At 34.9% G+C, this 22,857-nt stretch overlaps 1 protein-coding gene across 1 annotated transcript in view; it reads right to left on the bottom strand.

Annotated features, from left to right (window-relative positions):
* NCAPG2 (non-SMC condensin II complex subunit G2) overlaps positions 1–22,857 on the bottom strand; it is a 100,549-nt gene that overhangs the window by 30,069 nt on the left and 47,623 nt on the right. Inside the window, exons 15-24 of the mRNA XM_036760200.1 lie at positions 22,291–22,394; positions 15,684–15,857; positions 14,940–15,010; positions 12,906–13,059; positions 12,590–12,763; positions 10,033–10,149; positions 9,800–9,940; positions 9,168–9,267; positions 5,441–5,628; positions 3,110–3,250 (exon numbers count right to left, since the gene is read on the bottom strand). Coding sequence (XP_036616095.1) covers positions 3,110–3,250; positions 5,441–5,628; positions 9,168–9,267; positions 9,800–9,940; positions 10,033–10,149; positions 12,590–12,763; positions 12,906–13,059; positions 14,940–15,010; positions 15,684–15,857; positions 22,291–22,394 — 1,364 coding nt within the window. The remainder of the gene's footprint in view (positions 1–3,109; positions 3,251–5,440; positions 5,629–9,167; positions 9,268–9,799; positions 9,941–10,032; positions 10,150–12,589; positions 12,764–12,905; positions 13,060–14,939; positions 15,011–15,683; positions 15,858–22,290; positions 22,395–22,857) is intronic.

The raw sequence follows: 22,857 nt of genomic DNA, 5'->3' as shown, positions 1-22,857 counted from the left end.
CCTTGATCTATTATTAACTTACCTATGTACATGTTGTATTCTCCCAATAGATTGTATACTACTTGAAGGCAGGTACCTACTCCATTTTTGGCTTCATATCCCTACCACAGTACACAATGTCTGGCCCACAGCAGGCTTTTAAAAAATGTTTAAATTAAATTGAAAGGTAACAAAATTTTGTAAGTACACAGATTCAGAAAGGAACATGAATCTTAAGTTTTTATTTTGCTAAAAATTTTCTTAATATTTTTTCATTTAACAAAACTATAAATTCAAATATTGTGGTTTTAGTTTGGAGATTTAAGCTATGTTTAGTTTATTAATATTTGTTATGAATATTGCATTTATAAAATTTTTTAAAGAGGAAAAAAATTCAGAGACTGTTTTGATGTGTCTTATTCTTTGATTAATTATAATGAATATTAGGGTAGGGACTAGTCCTGAGCTTCCCTTTTCACTCCTGGCACAAGACTATTATAGGTTAAAAATACCTGTTGAAGATAAATGATAAGATTTCACAAACTTTTCAATTATTAAAGACCTCCTTTATATTTATCCACCTTAGTAAGCAGCATAACAGCTTAGAATTTTGAGCTCTGAGGATTTCTATGTTACATGACAAAAGAATATAAACCAATATTATTCCTTACAAATGTTACCTTTAAATAAAAAGGACATATTATAACGTGTTTCTTTTATTAAAGAGCTGAAGTCCTATTTTAAAGATTTAGTCTTCCAACCTGAAATATATGCCAAAATAAGCTTTCAACTACTTTCAGGGGATCTTGTGGACATTTTAGATTTTTGTCCGTAAACAAAAATTTTACATTAGTAATTTAAATGGAATTGATTAAAAATTTTCCTTACAAAAACCTACACGACATAATGCTGAGTGAGCGGAGCAGAGCCAGGAGAACGTTGTGCACAGCCACAGATATGTGGATTCCGTGAGGACCAACCCTGACATACTGCGCTTTTCTCAGCAACCTAAAGGGCAAGGACAACTCCAGGGGACTCACGATGGAGAATGCTATCTTCATTCAGAGAAAGAACTGCGAAGTTTGAATACAGACTGAGGCACACTACATGCTCGCCTTTTCTGCTTCTCTTTTGTTTTTGTTTTTGGGTTTTTTTTTTTTTGGTTCTGTTTCTTCTTTCTCATGATTCATTCCATTGGTCAAAATTCTTCTCCACGACCTGACTAGAGCATAAATTAATTCAATGCGAAGTTATACATGACAGTTATATGGGACTTCATGCCGTCTTGGGGAGGGAGGAGGGAGGGAGGGGAGAAAAAATGGAACTCAAAACTATGTAGAACCGTGTGTGGTAAACTAAAAATAAATAAAGAAATTTATTTAATTTAAAAAAAAAAAATAAAACTGTAAAATATGAAAAAAAAAAATTTTCCTTACCTTCTATAACAATTCAACAAATATGTATTAAGGGAAACAAATTCATTATGATTTAATTCAAAAGGTTAGGTGTCTTTCACTATTTAAAAATGTTTGCCAAAAAACTTCTTCAGCAGAACACTGAAATTCAGGTGGTCATGCAAGAGGGGATCATTTCTTTTGCTCGAGGCCAGCTCAATTCTTCATATGGAGGAACATGACAACTAAAAATTCTACCATAAAACAGGCACATCTGAGAAAAAGTCCTTAAAAATACACTGAGCCATTTACACTATTAGAGCATCAGACTTGTATGATAGGCTAAAGGTGGCCAGGAAAGGCTGATATTTCTTACATTCTGACAACTGGCAACAAGAGACATTTGGATTCCAATGATACTTATCTCCAAAGTTCAAACCTAAAGTCTCTATAATAACTTGTCATGGATCTTTATAGGAATCCTTTCTTAAACTTACTATTTTTAGGGGTTTAGTTCCAAAAGAAAAAAACATTCTATAAAGTTTAGAACTAAATTGATCGTATAGTACTTTCTCTTCTTCGTCCTAAAATTATCTCTTCTAAACTATAAACAGGTGACTTTCGCTTCTAACAATCTTCTATTTTACAAACAAGTTTCTATATTTATTACACTACACACCTCAATCACATTCCCTCTCATATTTTATCCTTCTAACAAAAACTGCTGTTCACCTACTTCATCTATCCCCATGTGGAGACTATTCCATTGACAGTATAACTTGAGCTACTCCTTTTTGAACTTTGGTAACTCCAACATGCCTTTAAGGTACAACCACCAATATGTGCATACTACTGGTATGAACAATGGTAAAACAAAGCTGTTGAATTTCCAATATGACCCTACTGTACCTTATTAACATTATAGAAAAAATTCTTAAAATATTTTCTGATTTTAGTACAGCTAAAAAGTTGATCTTTGTGCTAAGAACACGCTAGTCATCAACAAATATTAATTGCTTGTCTAAGCTGGTTTTAGATGCTACTAAAATGTGCAAAAATGTTGGCAATAATGGAAAGGAATAAGCATTTATTTATATAGTGCTTACTATGTGTCGAGCATTGTGCTAAGTTATACAAATACCTCATTTGAAACTCACCACAACCCTGGGAGGTAGGTACTGTTATTATCCCTATTCTACAGTTGAGGAAATTGAGGCAAAGAGAGCTTAAATGACTTACCCAGGTCACACAGAGGCTGGATTTGAACTCAGGTCCTCCTGACTCCAGGTCCAGCATTCTATCTATTGTATCACCTGCCTGCCCAAGTCTCACATCATGTGACAGGCAGCATGGTGCAGGAGGAAGAGCACTGGATTTTAAGTCAAAGGCTCTAGGTTCATATTATGGTTCTATTTCTAGCTATCTAACCTTGTGATTACATTCAGAAATCTTTTATTTTTTTGTATAACTTACAACAGAACTACGGGAAGTTTACCACTCAGAAAATATTGATTAAATGAAGTTATAAATAGATGTCTTTTCTTTGTAATGTCTGACTGAATATAAATTAAAGCATTACTTAGTAGTTGTAGGAAACACTGTAACCCAAAGGTTCACTAGAAATCTTTGTGAGCATTTTTTAAGACCTCCAAATAAATTACTACTGAGAAATACTAAGCCATATACTGAAAATTAGAATATAATCCAGTGAGATTTTCCGGAAGAGCATACTTTACCTTTCGCAATTTGTGACTTATCTCAACCACTACTGCAGCTAAGAGAGTAGAAAGCATTCCTTGATGTACTGATGTATTCAAATGCCAAGACTGGACGGCACTTATAAATTCATCAAGAGGCACTTGAATAGAATGGAGTAACTAATACAAAAAAAGAACAGTTATTTTAATAGTTAAAGGCATTTTAAAATATTAATTCTGAAAACTAACATATTGAAAATAGCTCTCAGGATCCAAAGTCTGATTAACAAATCTGTGAAATATCAACTCTCACAATTTCTCCTCTTACTTTTAGCTTTTCAGCAATTTCAGTGCTTATTAGTTAACTCTTATCAGAAGGCAGTTTACAGAAAGAAATCCACATCGGAGATTTGCAATTGCCAATATCTCTGGTGAAACATTTAATAAGGAAAGATGATTTATAGCAAAATGTTAAAATCATCTTATTACATCAGTCCACGTTATTCTTACAATGTATTGACTAGATCAGGGGTGGGGAACCTGTAGCCTCAAGGCCACATGTAACCTCTAGGTCCTCAAGCATGACGCTTTGACAAAATACAGTCCACACCTGAGGACCCAGAGGGCCACATGTGGCCTCAAGGCCACAGGTTCCCCACCCCTAGACTAGATCATTAAAATCTATGCTATAGTACAGTTTTTCCCATTGGTGTTTAGAGAATTTCTACCTATCCGGTAATGTTTTAGTACCAAAAAAAAAAAAGTCTTTACTTCTTAAAAAAAAAAATTGGCATTATATTCCTCCTCTTATACTGTTTCTCCTACCCCTTTCTTCTAGTCTCTCTCTCCTCCACTCCCATCTACTCCAGTTTTTCAGAAATATGGCTGCCTATGGTAGAGTGATCCATTTGGAGTTGTTGAGTCATTTTTCAGTTGTGTTTGTCTCTTTGTGACCCCATTTGGGGTTTTCTTAGCAAAAATACTGCAGCAGGTTGCCATTTTCTTTTCCAGTTATTCTTATAGATAAGAAAACTGAGGTAAATGGGGGAAAGTGACTTGCCCAGGGTCACAAAGCTAGTAAGTATCTGAGGCTAGATTTGAACTCAGGAAGATGAGTCTTCCTGACTCCAGCTCTGGTACTCTATCCACTATGACACCTAGCTGCCCTAGAGAGGTCTATAGTACAGTGTGAATTGGGAAACACTGATTTAATGGAAATAAACACCATTCAAATGTTTAACGACTTTCAGCAACTCAATTCACTTCCCTAAATTCCTGATTTGTAAAATAAGGTTATGACAAGATGGGGAAAAGGGGGGAAAAAAGACGAGTCTATCAGTTTCACCATCTATGGAAGGGTTTGGGAAATTGATGGTCTCTAAGCTCTCTTACAAGTCTAAATCCATATATTTAAAAAGCACACAGCTTATTTCTTTTAAACACATTGTCAAACAAAATAAAGACATTTTCCTAGCACTATACTTAATCTTACATTTGTTTAAAGTAAACTGTATTTACAAAAAATAGGATGCATAATTTTAATTATATGGGTTTAATATTTTCACCAATGAAGGACAACAAATGAGAAATGTACATTCAATTGTCTTTTAACCAAGGGCAAATCAAAGAACAAACAGCAGAAATACAGTGTGTCCTGAATGGTTGTTTGAAATTTTTAACAAATATATTCTTTGCCTTTTCAGATGGACAAATGGACCTGTTTGTCTACTGATAATGCTCAAAAGTATAACAGCAAACCCTCCAACATGCTGGGTAGAATCTCTAAATAGAATTCAAAGTAAAATCCAATGTACAAAATAAAAGGGTTTGGGTTTTTTTTTTGAGGAGGAAAAGCTGGCAGGGTATTTTAAAGTAAAAATTCGATGTACAAAATAAGTCTTTTTTGAGGGGGGAAAGCTGGCAGGGTATTTTAAAATAAAAATTCGATGTACAAAGTAAAAAAGTATCTGACTGGGTTGGGGTGGGGTAGCGGGCAGGTTACCCTGGAAGGAAGGCAAGTTACAGTCTTAGTCAAGAGAGCAAGTGCTAAAATAAATGAAATAACATCACCCAAAATTTAAATGCAGAGTTTAAAGAGGTTTTGTTTGGGTACTTAAAACTGTTCAGGTGATTTTCTACACGACAAACGAACTAACTCATTTTTAGCCTATTTCTGAATTTTAATAAAAGTACACTTCATAATATATGGTAACAAACTTGTATATTGCACCACATTTTTATTATAAGATGAAACCTTCTTCAAGGCAGAGCTACACCTCAACTCATTTCTGGTCATGATTTTATGGGTCAGAGCTTCATCTAATCTCATATTTTAACATAAATTACTTTATAACAAAGCTATAGAAATACCTGTAGGCCTTCTTCTTCTTGCTTTTTGAAATTGTATGCAACGCATTCCAATATTTTCTGGAACACTTTCTGAATCAAATCAAAAAAAGTTTCAACTTCTTCATTTGAATCAGATTTCTGAATCAAAGAACTTGCTGTCATTTCTTTGAGAATACAAAGGAGTAATGGAATGCAAAAATACCCTTTCTCTAAAAAACAAGGGGAGGAGTAGTAAAGAAATAACAAATTAGTTTCATTAACATATCTTAATTAAATTAATACAAGTTTTTTTGATTACTTAATACAACTACATGAATACCATTAATATTAATTATAGTGTCACAAAAATTCTACTCTGATCCTTTGGTGCAAATACATTCCAAAAGTATATAATTAAAACACAGTTTTGTCCATTAGAACTTTGTTGATAATGTATAAATGGCTCCCATTTGTTTCTATGATAAATTATAAACTCTGTTGGCTTTTAAAAGGCCTTTACAATCTAGACCCTGCCTACTTTTCTAGGCTTATTGCACATGACTACCTTTCACATTTCCTATATTCTAGCCTCCACATACAATCCCCACATACAACATTCTACCTTCCACAGCCATTCCTTTTTACAGAATGTGTTTCCTGTTGCTGAAATACATTTTTTTTTTACTTCTGCCTCATAGGATCACCAGCTTCCTTTAAAGTTCTAATCATGTGACCTCGTACATAAGACTTTTGGTGACCTCCTTAAACTGCTAGTGCCTCTTCAAAATTATTTTGTATTTACTTCTATGCATTTTGTGTGTATTTATATGTATACATATTGTTTTCCAAAAGTTTTCTGTTTCTGTAACCCCAGAGGCTAGCACAATGTTGGGCATATAGCAGGTACTTGGAAATGTGCTTCCTGATTAACAAACAGATATTTTATCATAGCTGATCTCAGATTCTCAGAAGAAAGCAAGCTTGTACAGGTTTTAACAAGACAGAAAGCCTCTGAGAATCAAAGAAATTTGAGTAATATTTTCATATCAAACAGGGTGGCAGAGGATAGTTTTTTGTTTCCTTTTTTAAAATTGACAGTTAATACAGAAATTATGTTTATTTGTGATTATGAGTGTATTTTAAGGTTGAGTTAGCATTATAATATCGAGTAATAAACAAGATTATTTCATATTGACAAAACAAATAACTAAGCAAAGTATGGTAGGAGAAAAGTAAAATTAAAAATAAAACAACCACTATAGCCTTGAATGGAAATTGATTTTTCCTCTCCAATGCAAAAGAAATGGTTAATATGAATGGATTCAAAGATACAATCTTATGTTGCCTACAGGAAATATAGATAATTCATCAAGATATATTTACTGGTTCAAGGACAAAGGATTTAACAAAATTTAACTAGACTCCAGAAAATCTAAAACTATAAGAATGCAATATGACAAAGCTGAATTCAAATCAGAAAGATGAGCAATGATTACCAAAAAACTTAATTAAAAAACACTTACAGGGTACCATTGACAATGAGAAAATATTGAAGTTTAATATCTACATAGTTAATGGCATAGCAATTAATTTTATAACATTGCAAGAATTAGAAAATAAATAAGTTTTAAAACACACCAATTAGTAAACAATCAAGGAGCTCACAATCTAATGAACAGAAAACAAAAAATATATACAAAAAAGCTATATACAGGATAAATAGTAAATAATAAACATAGAAAAGGCACTAGAATTAAGAGGGGTTGGGAAAGTCTTCCTGTGGGAGGCGAGATCATAGTTGAGATATAAAGCCTTTCTTTTTGTCTGTGTTTCTTTCATAGCATGGATAACATGGAAATGTTTTTGCATGACTGCATATGTATAATCTATATCAAATCACTACCTTCTCAGGGAAGGGAAAGAAGAAGGAGGCAGGGAGAGAATTTGGAATTCAAAATTTAAAAAAAAAAACAAATCCTAAAAATAATTTTTACATGTAATTAAAAAAGAAAAAAACAAAGCCAGAGAAGCCAACAGGCAGAAATGAGAAGGGAGAGCATTCCAGGCATGAAAGACAGTCAGAGAAAATGCTTGGAGTAAGGAGAAAGCATTTCTTATTCACGGAACATCAAGGAACTCAGTATCACTAAACGGCAGATAATATGGCAGGGAGTAAGATGCAGAAAACTGGCAGGGGACTATATCACAAAGAGCTTTGAATACCAAACAGAACATTTTATATTTGATGCTGAAGGTTAAGAGAAGTACCTGGATTTCACTGACATGATCAGACCTGAGCTATAGTATAATCATTTTAGTGGCTAAAAAGAGGATGGAATGGAGGGAGGAGAGACTTGAGGAAGGCAGATTCACTACCACCAGGATGTTGCAATAATTCAGGAATGAGATGATAAGAACCTAAACCAGAGTGGTCACAGATAGTGTCAGAAAGAAGGGGGAGTCTTCAAGAGATGTTGCATAGATGAAATTGATAGACCTTGGTAACAGATTAGATATTGGTTATGAGACATACTGAGGAGGCCAAGATGACAGCTATGCTGCAAGCCTGAGGGACTGGGAGGATGGTTACACCTTCTACAATAATAAGGAAGGGGGACAGGAAGGTAGGGAGGGTTTAGAAGGACAGATAATTAGTTTGATTTGGGGCATGATGGGTTTAGTCTACTGGAAGAAGAGAGTTAAAAGTCAGCAGAGAAGTTGTGGCCTAGAGGTAGATTTGAGAATCACAAGCAGAAAGATGGAAATTAAATCCATTCAAGCTGATGAGATCACCAAGGGAAGTAGTATAGAAGAGAAATTCCACCAACATGATCATCACAGTGAAAAGAATCAGGACACTAAGAAAGCTTACCTTGAAAATGATTTTTGAAAACCATAACATGACATTAACTTAGAATAAAGAAATATAAACATAAAAACAGATTAACTAAAAACACAGTGAATATAATTTTGAAAAGAAAGTTGAATTTCTCAAATGTCAATATTCAATTATTTAAATCTCATGGAAATAGTCATACTTAATGAACAAATAAAATGTATCTAATCTTCTAAAGATTCTATAGATTTCAAAGGAAAAAAGTATAATATGGAAATATATATTGAAGAAGAATTTTACATAAGCAATACAGTAATACTATTAAGGGAAAGTATTTAAATGAAACATTTGCTTTCTTAATCTAAAAAATTAAGTTGGACTAGCTCACCTCTAAAACCTTTTGTATGAGTATTTAAAATTTCATTACAAAAAGTAGGCATAATTTCTGAACACAGTGATAGGTCCCAAGATGGAGATTTCCACCTTGGTTGCATCTCAGTGGAGCACTCCCTCTCTTCAGCTCCCTTAGATTCCCCAGCCCTCTTCATCTACGGACATTAAAAGTCTCATGTCTTGAGATACATTACCCTTATCCAGGCAAATGAGCTACATGAACTAAATGCAGCCAAACTTTAAGGAATAGGTGCTTAATTAATAAAGCTACTACTGAAATCTCTCCCCCTCAGGTATCGCTATTCTCAATACCAGCTTTTAGGCAACTAAAACCTTCAAAAATCCAAAATACCTCCCCCATTTATTTACCCAGAAAAACTTTAATAAAAGCAATTTTGTTTCCTAAAGGTTTGCTAAATAAAGTGGGTAACAGTATTCATACCAGTAATTTTTAACAAAACACCAGAGATACACTTAAAGGAAGGCTGTGTCAACTAAAAAATTGTACTTGTATTTTAATTATCAAAAAATGAAGGGTACCTGTTTGCATAATTCCAAGAGTTCTTTTTAAAAACTGCATATGAAACTTGTAGTCTCCAAAGCCAATCATTACAGCATCCTTACACACTGTAACATAGGCCTACAAAAGAAAGAGATAGATTGCCAAGGTGTGATAATGAAAAAAATCACCATTAAAATAAAAATTTATAAAAAGTTTAATGAAATTCAACCAGAGATTCTCTAACGTTTGATAAACTAGATCCTTTATGAAAGATTTATATAAACATATCTGAAATACTTCTTTAAGGACACAGCATAAGATACTGACTTCCCAAATCACAAATACTATACTTTCATATCTTTTGTTTAAAAAAAAAGCACAAGGAAAACAGTATTTCAATTAACAAAATGAATTCTGGTCATTTATATTGCTCTATGGTTTACAACTCTCCTTAATGCAATATAAATCCTAAACTTTTAATTTTAAAGTGGGTTAATAACAAAATCCAAAACCAAGCCAATCTACACTGAGAAAAATGAGTTATGCTTCAAACAAAAAGCATTTATTAAGTGCCACCTGGCACAGGCACTGTGCTAAGCACTGAGGATATAAAGAAAAGCAAAAGAAAGTCTCTGTTTTCAAAGTCTCACAATCTAATGGAGATTCAAACCTGAATAGTTTTCTGGTAAATCTCTCTGCAAGACTTCAAGTGTTCCTCTTCTTGTTGATGAATAATAGGTAGAACTTGGTTTTCTATCCAAAATCCAGTTTCTTCCAAAAGAGACAGATAAAACTTTTCTTCTGAGCAAAACTACTCAACAATCAAAGAAAATAAATCAGTAATGCATCTTATTTGTTAATATGCTTCTTATGTCATTCTAAGATAACTTTAAAACTATATACCTTGTGGTAGAGATGAATACATAATCGACAATAGATAGTAAAGGCTCGTATGGCAGTTGCTTGATTGAAGTTAGGCAACTTTGCATCAGATGACTGGGTAACTGATAAAATATCTTTCTGTAATATGATGGCAAATGGTTAAGTGACAAAGAATTTAAGGTTCATATTCTCAAAGATATGCAATCTCACTAATCTTAGGTAAGAACATCAGATATTGCAGTTCCAGTGCTGCAATCAAAAAGTCACCTTGGATTTAGTTATATTTAGCCTTGTGAATTTTAAGTCCAACTAAAAGCTTTTTGTAGATTTAGAACAAGAATAAAGTAAAATAACTCTATTTGGACTCAATTTGTTGGAATACTGGGATGAAGGTACACTCTCTTAGAGGATGATACAAAGTTCAAAGGTCTTGTCATACTTATTACTTAATAACACTATTAATTCAGTAAGTATATAAGAAAATGTCTTTTGAAATAAGGTACCACAATAATATAAGAAGAAAAATCTAAAAAGGCTAGGATGAAAAAGTCATCAGAAGAAAGAAAATTGTAAATGCCTACTACTCACTAGAACAGCTGACAAGTACACAGAATGGGCAACTAGATATAAGAATATCTTAAAGAAGGCAGGTCAGAAAATAGAAACTTAGATGATAGACATCAATCAGTAAATACTAGATATAATTAAATAACAGATGTGAACAAGCTTTGATAAGTAAAAAGCACCACAAAAATACAAGCTACAATTAGAAGGTATTAAAATCAATCAGTAAACATTTATTAAGCACCTACTATATGCCTGACATTGTGTTAGACTTTGGGGATATAAGAAGAAAAACAAACTACATATTGGATTGATGGTATATTTTTAAAACTACAAACAGAAAGTCAGTTTCATATATATTTTTTATCATTCTGTTCTATTGTATATATGGAAATACCCTGTTGATATTTAAGTTCATAATTAAACAATGACGGGGGAAAGTATTTTTTAACCCTATAGTGTTTCCCTATCACTTACCACTCAGTTTCAACTCCTTTGCCAGGCATTTAAGACTTCACAATATAGTGGTACTCTACTTTTTCAGCATAATCTCATTTACTACTCTTCCTCCACATACTCCATACTGACTAATATGAATAAATCTGTCTCTAGAAGAATCCTGGATCTTTCTGACTTCTATGTCTTTGTTCATAATGCTCCCAATTATTTATGGAAAGACCTTTTTCTTCCTTTTTATCTCCTATTCATCCTTTCAGGCCTGGTCTATTCAACTATCAACACCTTCATGAAGTTTTCCTTTATCTACTCAGGAAAAACTTATCTCCCCTAGCTAGACCTCAAAAAGTTCTTTGTTTGCTCTTCTATCCTATACATGTTTATTATGTCTCTATGTGTCATAAGCTGCCCCCTCCCCCACTCCTAGTGAATGGCTATCTCTTCTCATAGTAAGTTCCATAAGAGTAGGTAGTATAGTTAAACTTTCTATATCCTAAAGTTAGTTATGTCTTGATTCTTTCATTTAACTAATTAGCTGGCCATTTAGCAAGTTAAACATAGCTCTATGTCCAGTAGTCTATTCCTGAATAATAAACAGTGAAAAAGTTGTACTGCTGTTCCTCACTAGACATTTTAGGAAAAAATAAAAGTTCATCAGGGACTTTTAAAAAAGTTTCCATCAGCCCTGAAGAACAATATGGTGTCTTGTTTTTTGATGCTGGCTACTACTTTTTTTAATTCCTTAAAACTTTTGCAACAGAACAAGAAGTACTTTTTTGGCACATGCCTCTCCTTTTCATCATTCTCCCCTATGAAACAGAACAACTAATTGTGTTTGCGTTTAGTACAATTTCCATTACTAATCTTGATTCCCAATTTTGGCAGCAGAGCCAAGATAAAGTAGGCAACAATAGGAACCAAAAACCTTTTAAATGAACCTTCAAATGATGAAGATAAAACTTCAGTATTTAGCATTCTTCACCATGAATATTCCATTATATTGAGTTTAGTTTCCCTAATAATCAAATTCATGTCATGTCAGTTTCTGCCAGTATTCATACTATTAGTCCTACTTGGAAAATCCTTCCTCCCCTTCCTATATCCTTCCCATCATCTGATGTTTAGTTCAAGGTTTACCTGTTTCATGAATTGTTCCCCAAGTACCCTAACCCAATCCTGATTTGGTCAGTCCCTAAACTCATAATATACGTATGAAATGTATCACATAATTTAACCAATAATTGCAGGCTCACTTGTATTGGTCAATAGTTTTCTAACATTTTAACCTCGTCTTCACAATCTACTTTAACCAAGATATCTGCTCAGAAGACCAAGGTTCTTGTGTAGGTTTTGCCATACACTAGCATATGACCAAGGGCCAGCCACAACTTTCTGGACCTAAATTTCCTCATCTGTAAAATGAGGTAGCTGGACTAGATGAACTTTATGGGCATTTCAAGATCTAATATTCTACCGAAAAAACAAGTATATGAAATTTGAACATTCTAAAAGTACCTAGTCCTAATCAACATTCGGTATTTCATCATGAAAAAATTACCTTTGAAGTTTCAAGTGCTTTCAAAAGACTATTTAGTCTCTTTTCAGGGAGAGATAACAGGAAATCTCGATTCTTATTGTGAAGCAATAAGTACTCTAGGTAATCCAATGCCAATTCAGGCTTTGGCTGATGTAAATCCTGAATTCGTACTTGACGTTTAGAAGCTGGCTTACTCTGAATAAAAAGAAAATACACACTAAATATTACAATAAATACTGAGAAGACAAATAATTTCTAATTAAGAGCATCTTCATGCAACAAATTGCTACATAAACATACTACCAAATAAATGTTCAGAATTTAAAAATTCACATACTTTCTTTTTGGACTCTCCATCTGGCAACCAATCACAAATAAGCTCAAAGATATGTCCCACTTGTCCCCAAGAACAAAGACAATCTATTAAGGTGTGATACTTGGTTTCTGCAGATCCTTCTTCTTGATTCCTCAATGCAGAGATCACACCACAGCTAAAAATTCCAAAAAATAAATATCTATTTAAGATGGTAAAAGATATTTATTGTTTCTAAAATATGAGAAATACCCAGATCCTTCAATTATCAGTACATGAGCTCATATTATAGTATTTATTTTCAAATTTTTTCAGCACAAAACAAGTGTTGAATAAATTACAAATAAGAGAATATTATAGATATGTCTCAGTAATATTTTTAACACTTTCAGGGAATGGTCCTCAAAACCTTATCCTCACAAGAATTTATACTAACTGATTATCAAGCAGTTAAAAGGTGGCACAGTGGAGAGCACTGGGCTTAGAATCAGGAAGATTCATTTTCATGAATTCAAATGCAGTCTCAGACACTTACTGTGTGACCCTGAGCAAGTCACTTAATCCTGTTTGCCTCAGTTTCCTCATCTGTAAAATGAGCTGGAGAAGGAAATGACAAACCACTTCAGCATCTTTGCCAAGAAACCCCAAGTGGAGTCATGAAGAGTTAGAGAGGACTGATAAGCAACTGAACAACAAAAATAGGTAGATAAACTATTTTGTGGTTCTCTTTCTTTAAAGAAGCCTATTTTATAATATTCATTTAAAAGGTTTTTGAGAATCTTATGTTAAAAACATAAAGAAATATGTTGGCTTTCACTAACATAACAATTTAAAAGGAACGATTATATATTCTGAGACTTTTGTGTGTATTTATGAAATATTATTTATACACTCTTAAATGTCTACTTTTTCTTTGATTCGTGATATATTCTTTCACTCTACCTATTTTGAGTGACATATCCATTTTCCATACAATACAAATTAGGTTAGCATTAGAGATGTTACAGAGGCCAGACATGTGGATCAACGTTATGAAATGTTCAAAATAAAAACAATAGTAACTGCAATAACATTGCCATATTTGTTCCAGATATACACCATTTTGGGAGGATGTGACTAAGATAAGTCTCTTCCCAAAATAGTTTTCATATCCTTTAATTTTTGCTGTTTAGTGAGGCATCCTAATCATAATTTTGTGTCTAGGTCATTTTGTGACATGACAAACTAACTTAAGTTCTAAGCCAGTCCTGTAATATTCCCTCCCCACCCCCTACCCTGGCAAGGAAATCAAGTCCCTAGTGATAAAAGGTACTTTGATGCTCTATGTGATGATTATTAAGAAACAGTGAGGCTCACAATCGATGTCTATATTTTAATTCATTTCCCATTTTTTGAATCACCAGCTTGTGTATTTCAGTGTCAATGTTGCTGTAATTAAAAATAACATCTTCTCATCTCTACCCTTTATAAAATCATCTGTAACTTCACTTGAGTGAAGCAAGAACTTGAGGTTTAGGAAATCCCTTCTAATTTGGTGGCTACTGCTCTGACTTAAGGGTTCTTAAATTCTTTCGTGTCATGGGCTCCTTTTGTTGTCTGATGGAGCCTATGGACCAAGCTTTTCTCAAAATAATATTTGTGGCCTACATTAGTAATTAAAGGAAATGACAGATTTCATTTAAAACCTAGTGGAGTTAAAAATGTAGTTTTTTCCCCCCATCCAAGATAATGGGCCCCTCGAAAACTATCCTATCCATAGACCCCACATTAGGAAACCCTGCTCTAAACAGTCCATGATTTGAGTGTCCATGGAGAGCTAATGGCTCCCATGTATGTAACCAGCCTGTTAAGATGCAGCCAACTTCTAAAGAACTAGAAACTAAGGAGTTGTCCATCAATTAGGAAATAATTGAACAAAATATGTTAAAAGGGATGGTTTCAGCCAACCTGGGAAGACTTGTATGAACTAACGAACAGTATAGTAAGTAGAACAAGGAAAATGACTTATATAACAATAACAATCTCCAAATCCCCACATTTAAAAAATCCACATAGTACCTGAATGGGGGTACTGCAGATGCTGGCATAAAAGACAGTAACATAAATAATGGAATCTTGCAACGATCATCCTAGAAACAAGAGTAAAAAATGCATTAAAGAATAATATATAATGCTCAAAGCTGCCTTATCCAAAGAAAGAGTTGCCATTAACTTTTGCAAGGAATCAATATGGTGTAATATGAAGTAAAAAGTAGTGTTACAGGTAATATTTAACACATTAAAATGCTTTGTTTTTTGCTGTTTCCCAAAAGCAATTTTATAATTGATGAATGTCAGTCATTGAAAAGGACTTCAGCAGCTATTTAGTCCAACTTGTTCCTAAACAAGAATCTCCTTTATAACACAGGCAACAGGTGGTCATCCTTTATTTAAAGAAGTAAAGGGAAGAATGTAAGGGGTAACCTGGTTCTTCAACAGCCCAATCCATTTCTGGATATACATCTATTATATCAAAGTTTTTCCTCACCTTTACTATAAATTTGCCTGTGTATTTTTAACAAATTTCTGCTACTTCTATTCTAGGGCCATGCAGAAAAATTCTAATCTAATTTCTACACGGCAGACTTTTAGATAGTTTAAAATAGCCACCATGTCCAGCCCTAAGTCTTCTCTGTCCCAGGCATTCCCAGTTCTTTCAACTATTCTTCAGGGCATTCACCATTCTGGTTACACTTCTGAAGACACTCAGCTATTTCAATATATCACGTTCAAAACAATTGTGATGTTTACTTTGATACTCACTGTAAAGTGCTTAAGGTACTCTGGAAGCACAGAAGCAAACTTGCTGATGGTGTAAGCTTTTGCTTCTTTATTATGTTCCAAAGTTTTACAAATGCTTTTCCATAAAATAACAATGACTTCCAATAATCCTGCCATAGAAGGTATGTCATTTATTGACAATGTATTCTCCAGCATCTAAAGAGCAAATAATTTTATTATGGAAAAGTAAAATGAAAAAAGATAGTCTCTAACACTTAAAAACAAATTTTAAAAACATACAGCTAACAAATTCCTTAAGAAGTCACCTAATCTACCATCTATCCCTCTAGCAAGATGTCATATCAAAAATATGAGAAGTTATTTATTCTGTTTTCAAGACTCCCAACACAGAGTATAAGATTTTTAAAAATCATACCATGAATCACAGATTAAAGCTAAAAGACCTTTATAAAAATGAAAAACAAAACAAAACAAAAAAAAAACAAAACTGAGTTTGAATCACTTCCTTCCCCTACCTTCAGGAAAATGAAAATATCATCAAGAGAGAGAAAACTTATCTTTATTTTTACTACATTGACTGGCTTATAATACATGTATTTATGTTCATTATAAACTTCAATTGGAATATATTCAAATGATTATGAAATTTCATATACTTAAAATTTAATCTCCTGTAAAACGCATAAACAAAAAGCGAAGATAGTATTAAAAAACCTATGATTATATGAGGGAAGAGAGTTTCCCTTGAAGTTTTTAATTATGAATTGGGCTACTCTATTAATTACTGATCATGATGAATATCTCCTCAATCACATAAAGCTTTTAAAAATGCAAAAAGCAGTATTTTACTTGTCTTAATAACAGACAGGTATTCCTGCATTAGTTAAATTTTAGGTGCCAATATTGAACCAAGTCACTTACATTTAATTTTAGTACCTAACACACCATTTTACTTAGAATTTAGGGAACCTACGCTACCACCTTTGTGTTTTGTCATTAAGAGTAGCTATATCCCTTTATATAGTGTTATGCTTAAACCCCACAAACCAGCCTATGTCCCACAGCAAGTAACAATATGATTCATCACATTATCTTGCTCTCTATAGTCTCTAACAAGAACGTCAGTTAAAGGAATATAATAAAAACATAACAATGCCACAAATACCTATTATACATTATTTTACTGATTAGAGTCAAATTTGATTGACTGATGAATATATGTTCCAGAATTCACTTTTTAAAAATTCAACACGATTCACTGAACATTTATTGGTCTCCCCCAAACCTGCAATGTGCTCATCTCTCACCTCTGCTTTACTGAGTCTCTCTCTTCCTTTAAATAGCTCAGGCCCTGTTTTCTGCATGAATACTTTCCTGTTCCTCCTACCTGTTGGTACTCTTGCTCCCAAACTATCTTATATATAACTACTTAGGTTACAATTTTATTTATTGACTTTATATTTGTGCTATATACTTTTCTATAAGTACTTGCTGTCTCCTCCATTAAGGAAGGATGGAAACAAACATTGACTAAGCATTTACTGCATGTCAGGAATTGTGCTAAGCACTGGGGATACTAACACAAGCAAAAATAGATTCCCTAACCTCAAGTAATTCACATTCGACTGGGGAAGACAACAAACAAAAAGGAACAGAAAGAGGTGAAGGCAGAGAACGAAGGTCCCTAGGACAGGGGCATGGTTTTTAAGTTCAGAGAAAATCAGGAACAGGGCAAGGGGAAGAGTGAAGGAAGGCTGGCCCCTCCATAAAAAGAAGGCTACAGGAAGATCTCACCCATGGGAGGAGGGGCAAACCATGCAGGGAAATGTTATAAAGAGGCCGCAGGTGTCCAGGGAATTACGTTAGAATGTGAGCTCTTTTTGAAAAAAGAAAGTTTCATTATTTGTATTTCCTGGTAGATTGCAGATGCTTAATAAATGCTTGTTATTTGATTCTATGAGGTGGAAGGGAAGAGGGAATGCATTCCAGGCATGAAGGACAGCCAGAGCAAAGGTAAAGAGACAGAAGATGGGGAATTCTGTGTTAGGAACAAAAATAAACCCACTTAGACTATATTACTGAGCATTGGAAAGACAAGAGGGTACAAAAAGTCTAAATAGGTTGTAGTAAGGTTGTGAAGAGCTTTAAAAGATGAATGGGAGAGTTTACATATGATTCTAGAGGCAATAAGTAATTGACAGGAGGTGAGTCACATGGTTAGAAAAGCAATGCCCTATGTGAGGTACAGAGAAAAGGTAAATCTGGCTAAATTACAAAGTACAGGAGAGGAAGTAATATCCACTGAGACTTGTAAGGAAAGGTTGGGGCCAGGTTATGTAGGGCTTTAAAAGGCCTCACACCAAAAAAGTATATTTGACTTTAATAAAATAACTACATTTACATAGTGCTTTAAGGTTTGCATTGTATAAATGTTATGTCATTTGATCCACAAAAACTCTGGGAGTTTGGTGCTATTAATATCCCCATTTTACAAATGAAGAAACTGAGTTAAGTGACTTGGCCAGGATCATACAGCTATTGTCTTAGATGAAAGTGAAACTCAAGTCTTCCAGTGCTCTTGGCATCACCTAGCTGGAGAGTTAACAATATAAGATACAGTATGCCAGAAATGTTTTGAAGGTACAAATGGCAAGATGGAGAAAATGGCTGGATATGCGGAGTGAGGGAAGAGTGAAGAGCCACACTCACTGAGTTGATCAATTTGGGAGACCAGAAGAATGGTGGTGCCTTTACAAAAATAGGGAAGCTTTTAAGAGTAAAGGGTTTCCTGATCTCCTTAATTGCTCCACTATCTCAAGCTTCCTGATATTCAAGTATTTTGTATTTATTTGTATTTTCTTTACATGTATTCTGTCCATACTTATATATATGTCCTTACATCTCCCCCCAATAGAATGTAAGTTCCTTGTGAAAAAATTACTTCATTCTTTGAATTTGTAACTTCAAGACTTAGTACAGTGTCTCATAGTACATACCACTTGTTTAATAAATACCTGCTGAATGACCCACACACTTTCCAGTCCAACCAAACTGGTCTCCTTAATGTTCCTAATAAATGATACTCCCCTCTTCCATTTCTGTGTCTTGAGGCACTAAATGCACCTGGCTCTACCTGGAGTGAATGCTTATCTCAATACTATCTTAGAAGTCCATGTTTCCTTTAAACTCTGTTTAGGCAACATCCACTATACAAAGCCTTTCCTAATACCTCCAACTACTGGTGCCTTACACACAAAAAAATTTACTGCCTACTTATTTTGTGTGTGTGTGTGTGTGTGTGTGTGTGTGTGTGTGTGTATATGTGTGTATATATATATATATATATATATATGTGTGTGTGTGTGTGTGTGTGTGTGTGTGTGTGTGTACACACATATACGTGTGTATGTGTATATGTATATGCATATGCCTATGCATACGTTTGTTTTCTCTCCTGATCAAATATAGGTTCCTTCAAGTGAGGGATTTTTTTCATTTTTGTCTTTGTATACCCAGTCCTGGCAACCACATAGTAGGCACTTAATAAATGCTTGTTCACTGATAGGTTAAATAGAACAAACGTTAATAGGAAAGCAAAAGGGAGGGGAGAAAAAACCATATGTTAAGAACGACATGGGGCAGAGCCAAGGTAGCAGCAGGAAAAGAGGGACTCACTTAAGCTCTCCCCCAAATCCCTCCAAACACCTGCAAAAAATGGCTCTGAACAAATTCTAGAGCTACAGAACCCACGAAATAACAGAAGGAAGCAGGTCTCCAGCCCAAGACGGCCTGGATGGTCACGGAGCACAGCCCTGCGTGGGCCGCACCAGGACAGACCAGGCTCTTAGGAGATAGGGCGGAGCAAGCCATGGGGCCATGAATCACTGAGCTATGGCAGCTACCAGACTTCTCAACCCACAGAAACCAAAGACAAATTGGCAGGTCAGTGGGAAAACTGCTGGATCCGGGTGAGGGGAAGGTGCAGTAGGCCCCAGCCCCGGGGACAGTGGAGGTGGTGCAGCGCAGTAGCAGCAGCTGCAGGAAGCTTCTGCGGCTGCTTCCAGAGCTCCAGCTGCAGTTGCTTCTGGCCCCAGGCCCACCCAGTGGGAGGAATCAAGCAGTGGATCAGAGGGGGAGTGCAGGGAGCACTTTGCTAGCACAGAGGCAGGGTTCTCTTGCTTTGCCCTGCTTGGATCTGGGTTGCGGTCCTGGTTGGCAGTTCATGGGGGAGAAGGAACACTGCTGTGGCAGAGCTTGCCCTGTAGAAGTAGCTCTGAAAACAGCAAAGCAAGGCCCCTGAAGCTAGGGACAAAGCATTCGTCATTCTGAAGGCAGTCATACCCTGACAAAAACCACGAGTGTCAAGTAGTTGACTGGGAACATGAGCAAGCAGCAAAAATGGACTCAGACTATAGAATCTTTCTTTGGTGACAAAGTAGAACAAAACATACAGTCAGAAGAAATCCACAAAGTCAAAGAGCCCACATCAAAAGCCTCCAAGAAAAATATGAATTGGTGTCAGGCTATGGAAGAGCTCAAAAAGGATTTGGAAAGGCAAGTAAGAGAAGGAAAGGAAAAGTTGGGAAGAGAAATGAGAGAGATACAAGAAAATCACGAAAAACAAGTCAATGACCTGTTTAAGGAGACCCAAAAAAATACTGAAGAAAATAACACCTCAAAAAACAGACTAACTCAAATGGCAAAAGAGCTCCAAAAAGCCAATGAGGAGAAGAATGCCTTGAAAGGCAGAATTAGCCAAATGGACAAGGAGGTTCAAAAGACCGCTGAAGAAAATTAGAATGGAGCAAGTGGAAGCTAGTGACTTTATGAGAAATCAAGATATTATAAAACAGAACCAAAGGAATTAAAAAATGGAAGACAATGTGAAATATCTCATTGGAAAAACCACTGACCTGGAGAATAGATCCAGGAGAGATAATTTAAAAATTACTGGACTACCTGAAAGCCATGACCAAAAAAAGAGCCTAGACATCATCTTTCAAGAAATTATCAAGGAAAACTGCCCTGATATTCTAGAACCAGAGGGTAAAAAAGAAATTGAAAGAATCCACTGATTGCCTCTTGAAAAAGATCCCAAAAAGAAAACCCCTAGGAATATTATAGCCAAATTCCAGAGTTCCCAGGTCAAGGAGAAAATACTGCAAGCAGCCAGAGAGAAACAATTTGAATATTGTGGAAACACAATCAGGATAACACAAGATCTAGCAGCTTCTACATTAAGTGATCGAAGGGCTTGAAATATGATATTCCAGAAGTCAAAGGAGCTAGGATTAAAACCAAGAATCACCTACCCAGCAAACTGAGTATAATGCTTCAGGACAAAATATGGATTTTCCATAAAATAGACGACTTTCAAGCATTCTTGAAAAAGAAAAGACCAGAGCTGAAGAGAAAATTTGACTTTCAAATACAAGAATCAAGAGAAGCATGAAAAGGTAAACAGGAAAGAGAAATCATAAGGGACTTACTAAAGTTGAACTGTTTTGGTTACATTCCTACATGGAAAGATGATGCTTGTAACTCATGAGACCTTTCTAAATATTAGGGTAGTTGAAGGGAATATACATATATATATAGACAAAGGGCACAGGATGAGTTGAATATGAAGGGATGATACCTAAAAATAAATAAATAAATACAATTAAGGGGCAAGAGAGAAATATATTGGGAGACGGAGAAAGGGAGAGATAGAATGGGATAAATTATCTCACATAAAAGGGGCAAGAAAAAGCAGTTCTATTAGAAGGGAAGAGGGGGCAAGTGAAAGGAAATGCATGAATCTTGCTCTCAACAGACTTGACTTAAGGAGAGAATAACATACACATTCAATTGGGTATCTTACCCTACAGGAAAATAGGGGGGAAGGGGATAATAGAGAGGGGATGATGGAAGAGAGGGCAGAGCAGGGAAGGAGGTAATCAAAAGCAACCACTTTCGAAAAGGGCCAGGGTCAAGGGGATAAAACTGAATAAAGGGGGACAGGATAGTTTGGAGGGAAATATAGTTAGTCTTTCACAACATGACTGTTATGGAAGTGTTTTGCATAATGATACATGTGTGGCCTATGTTGAATTGCTTGCCTTCTCAAGGCGGGTGGGTGGGGAAGGAAGAAGGGAGAAAATTTGGAACTCAAAGTTCTAAAAACAAATGTTCAAAAAAAGAGTTGTTTTTTACATGCAACTGGGAAATAAAATATACAAGCAATGGGGTATAGAAATCTATCTTGCCCTACAAGAAAGTAAGGGGAAAAGGGATTGGGGGCAGGGAGTGGGATGACAGAAGGGAGGAAAGACTGGGGAAAGGAGCAATCAGAATATATGCCATCTTGGGGTGGGGGGAGGGTAGAAATGGGGACAAAATTTGTAACTCAAAATCTTGTGGAAATCAATGTTGAAAACTAAAAAATATTAAATAAAGAAATAAAGGAAAAAAAGAATAAAAAAGAATGACATTTTCAATTCCTGCCTTTTTCTAAAAAATATGACTTTCTCTAAAAAAAAAGAAAACATCAATATAAACTTTCTATTTTCTACATAGTGTCCACTTAAAGGGCACTAGAAAACAGTAGTTACATTTGGAAACTAGGCTAAAATTCTATCCTACTTACAGTTATGTTCTCTTTTTCCACTTCTTCGTCCTCTTCCTGATACTCTCTTATTGCCTTTTGGATACAGGCACTTAAGCAGTGACGAACAACGTGAATTAACTTTGCTATAATTACAAAGACAGGCAATGTGATTGATATACACACCTCTCTGTCCAAAAGAAACATTCTGAGAATGAATTCTAATCTGAATTGGTTAGAATTCATCTTAAGATGGGATCATAGGGAAGAAGTACCTTATTAACACTCACCACCAGCTCTCACTCCTGCAGTAATTTAAAACTGCATAAAGCTTTCCCAAAACAATTCTTTGAGGCAAGTAAAATCAATATTATTCCCATTCTACAGATAAAGAAAGCAAGACTGTGTGAAGTACAGAGAAAAGGTAAATCTGGCTAAATTACAAAGTACAGGAGAGGAAGTAATATCCACTGAGACTTGTAAGGAAAGGTTGGGGCCAGGTTATGTAGGGCTTTAAAAGCCAAAAAAGAAGTCAAATTGCTTGCCCACTGTTATACACTCAGTTCTCTCTGTCTCCAAGACCAGATCTTTTCCCTCTTTTCCACACTA

This window comes from Trichosurus vulpecula, chromosome 5 (assembly GCF_011100635.1).
Source record: "Trichosurus vulpecula isolate mTriVul1 chromosome 5, mTriVul1.pri, whole genome shotgun sequence".
Lineage (NCBI taxonomy): Eukaryota > Metazoa > Chordata > Mammalia > Diprotodontia > Phalangeridae > Trichosurus > Trichosurus vulpecula.
Note: the sequence above shows the minus strand (reverse complement) of the source record. Positions and strands in the feature narration are given on the sequence as shown.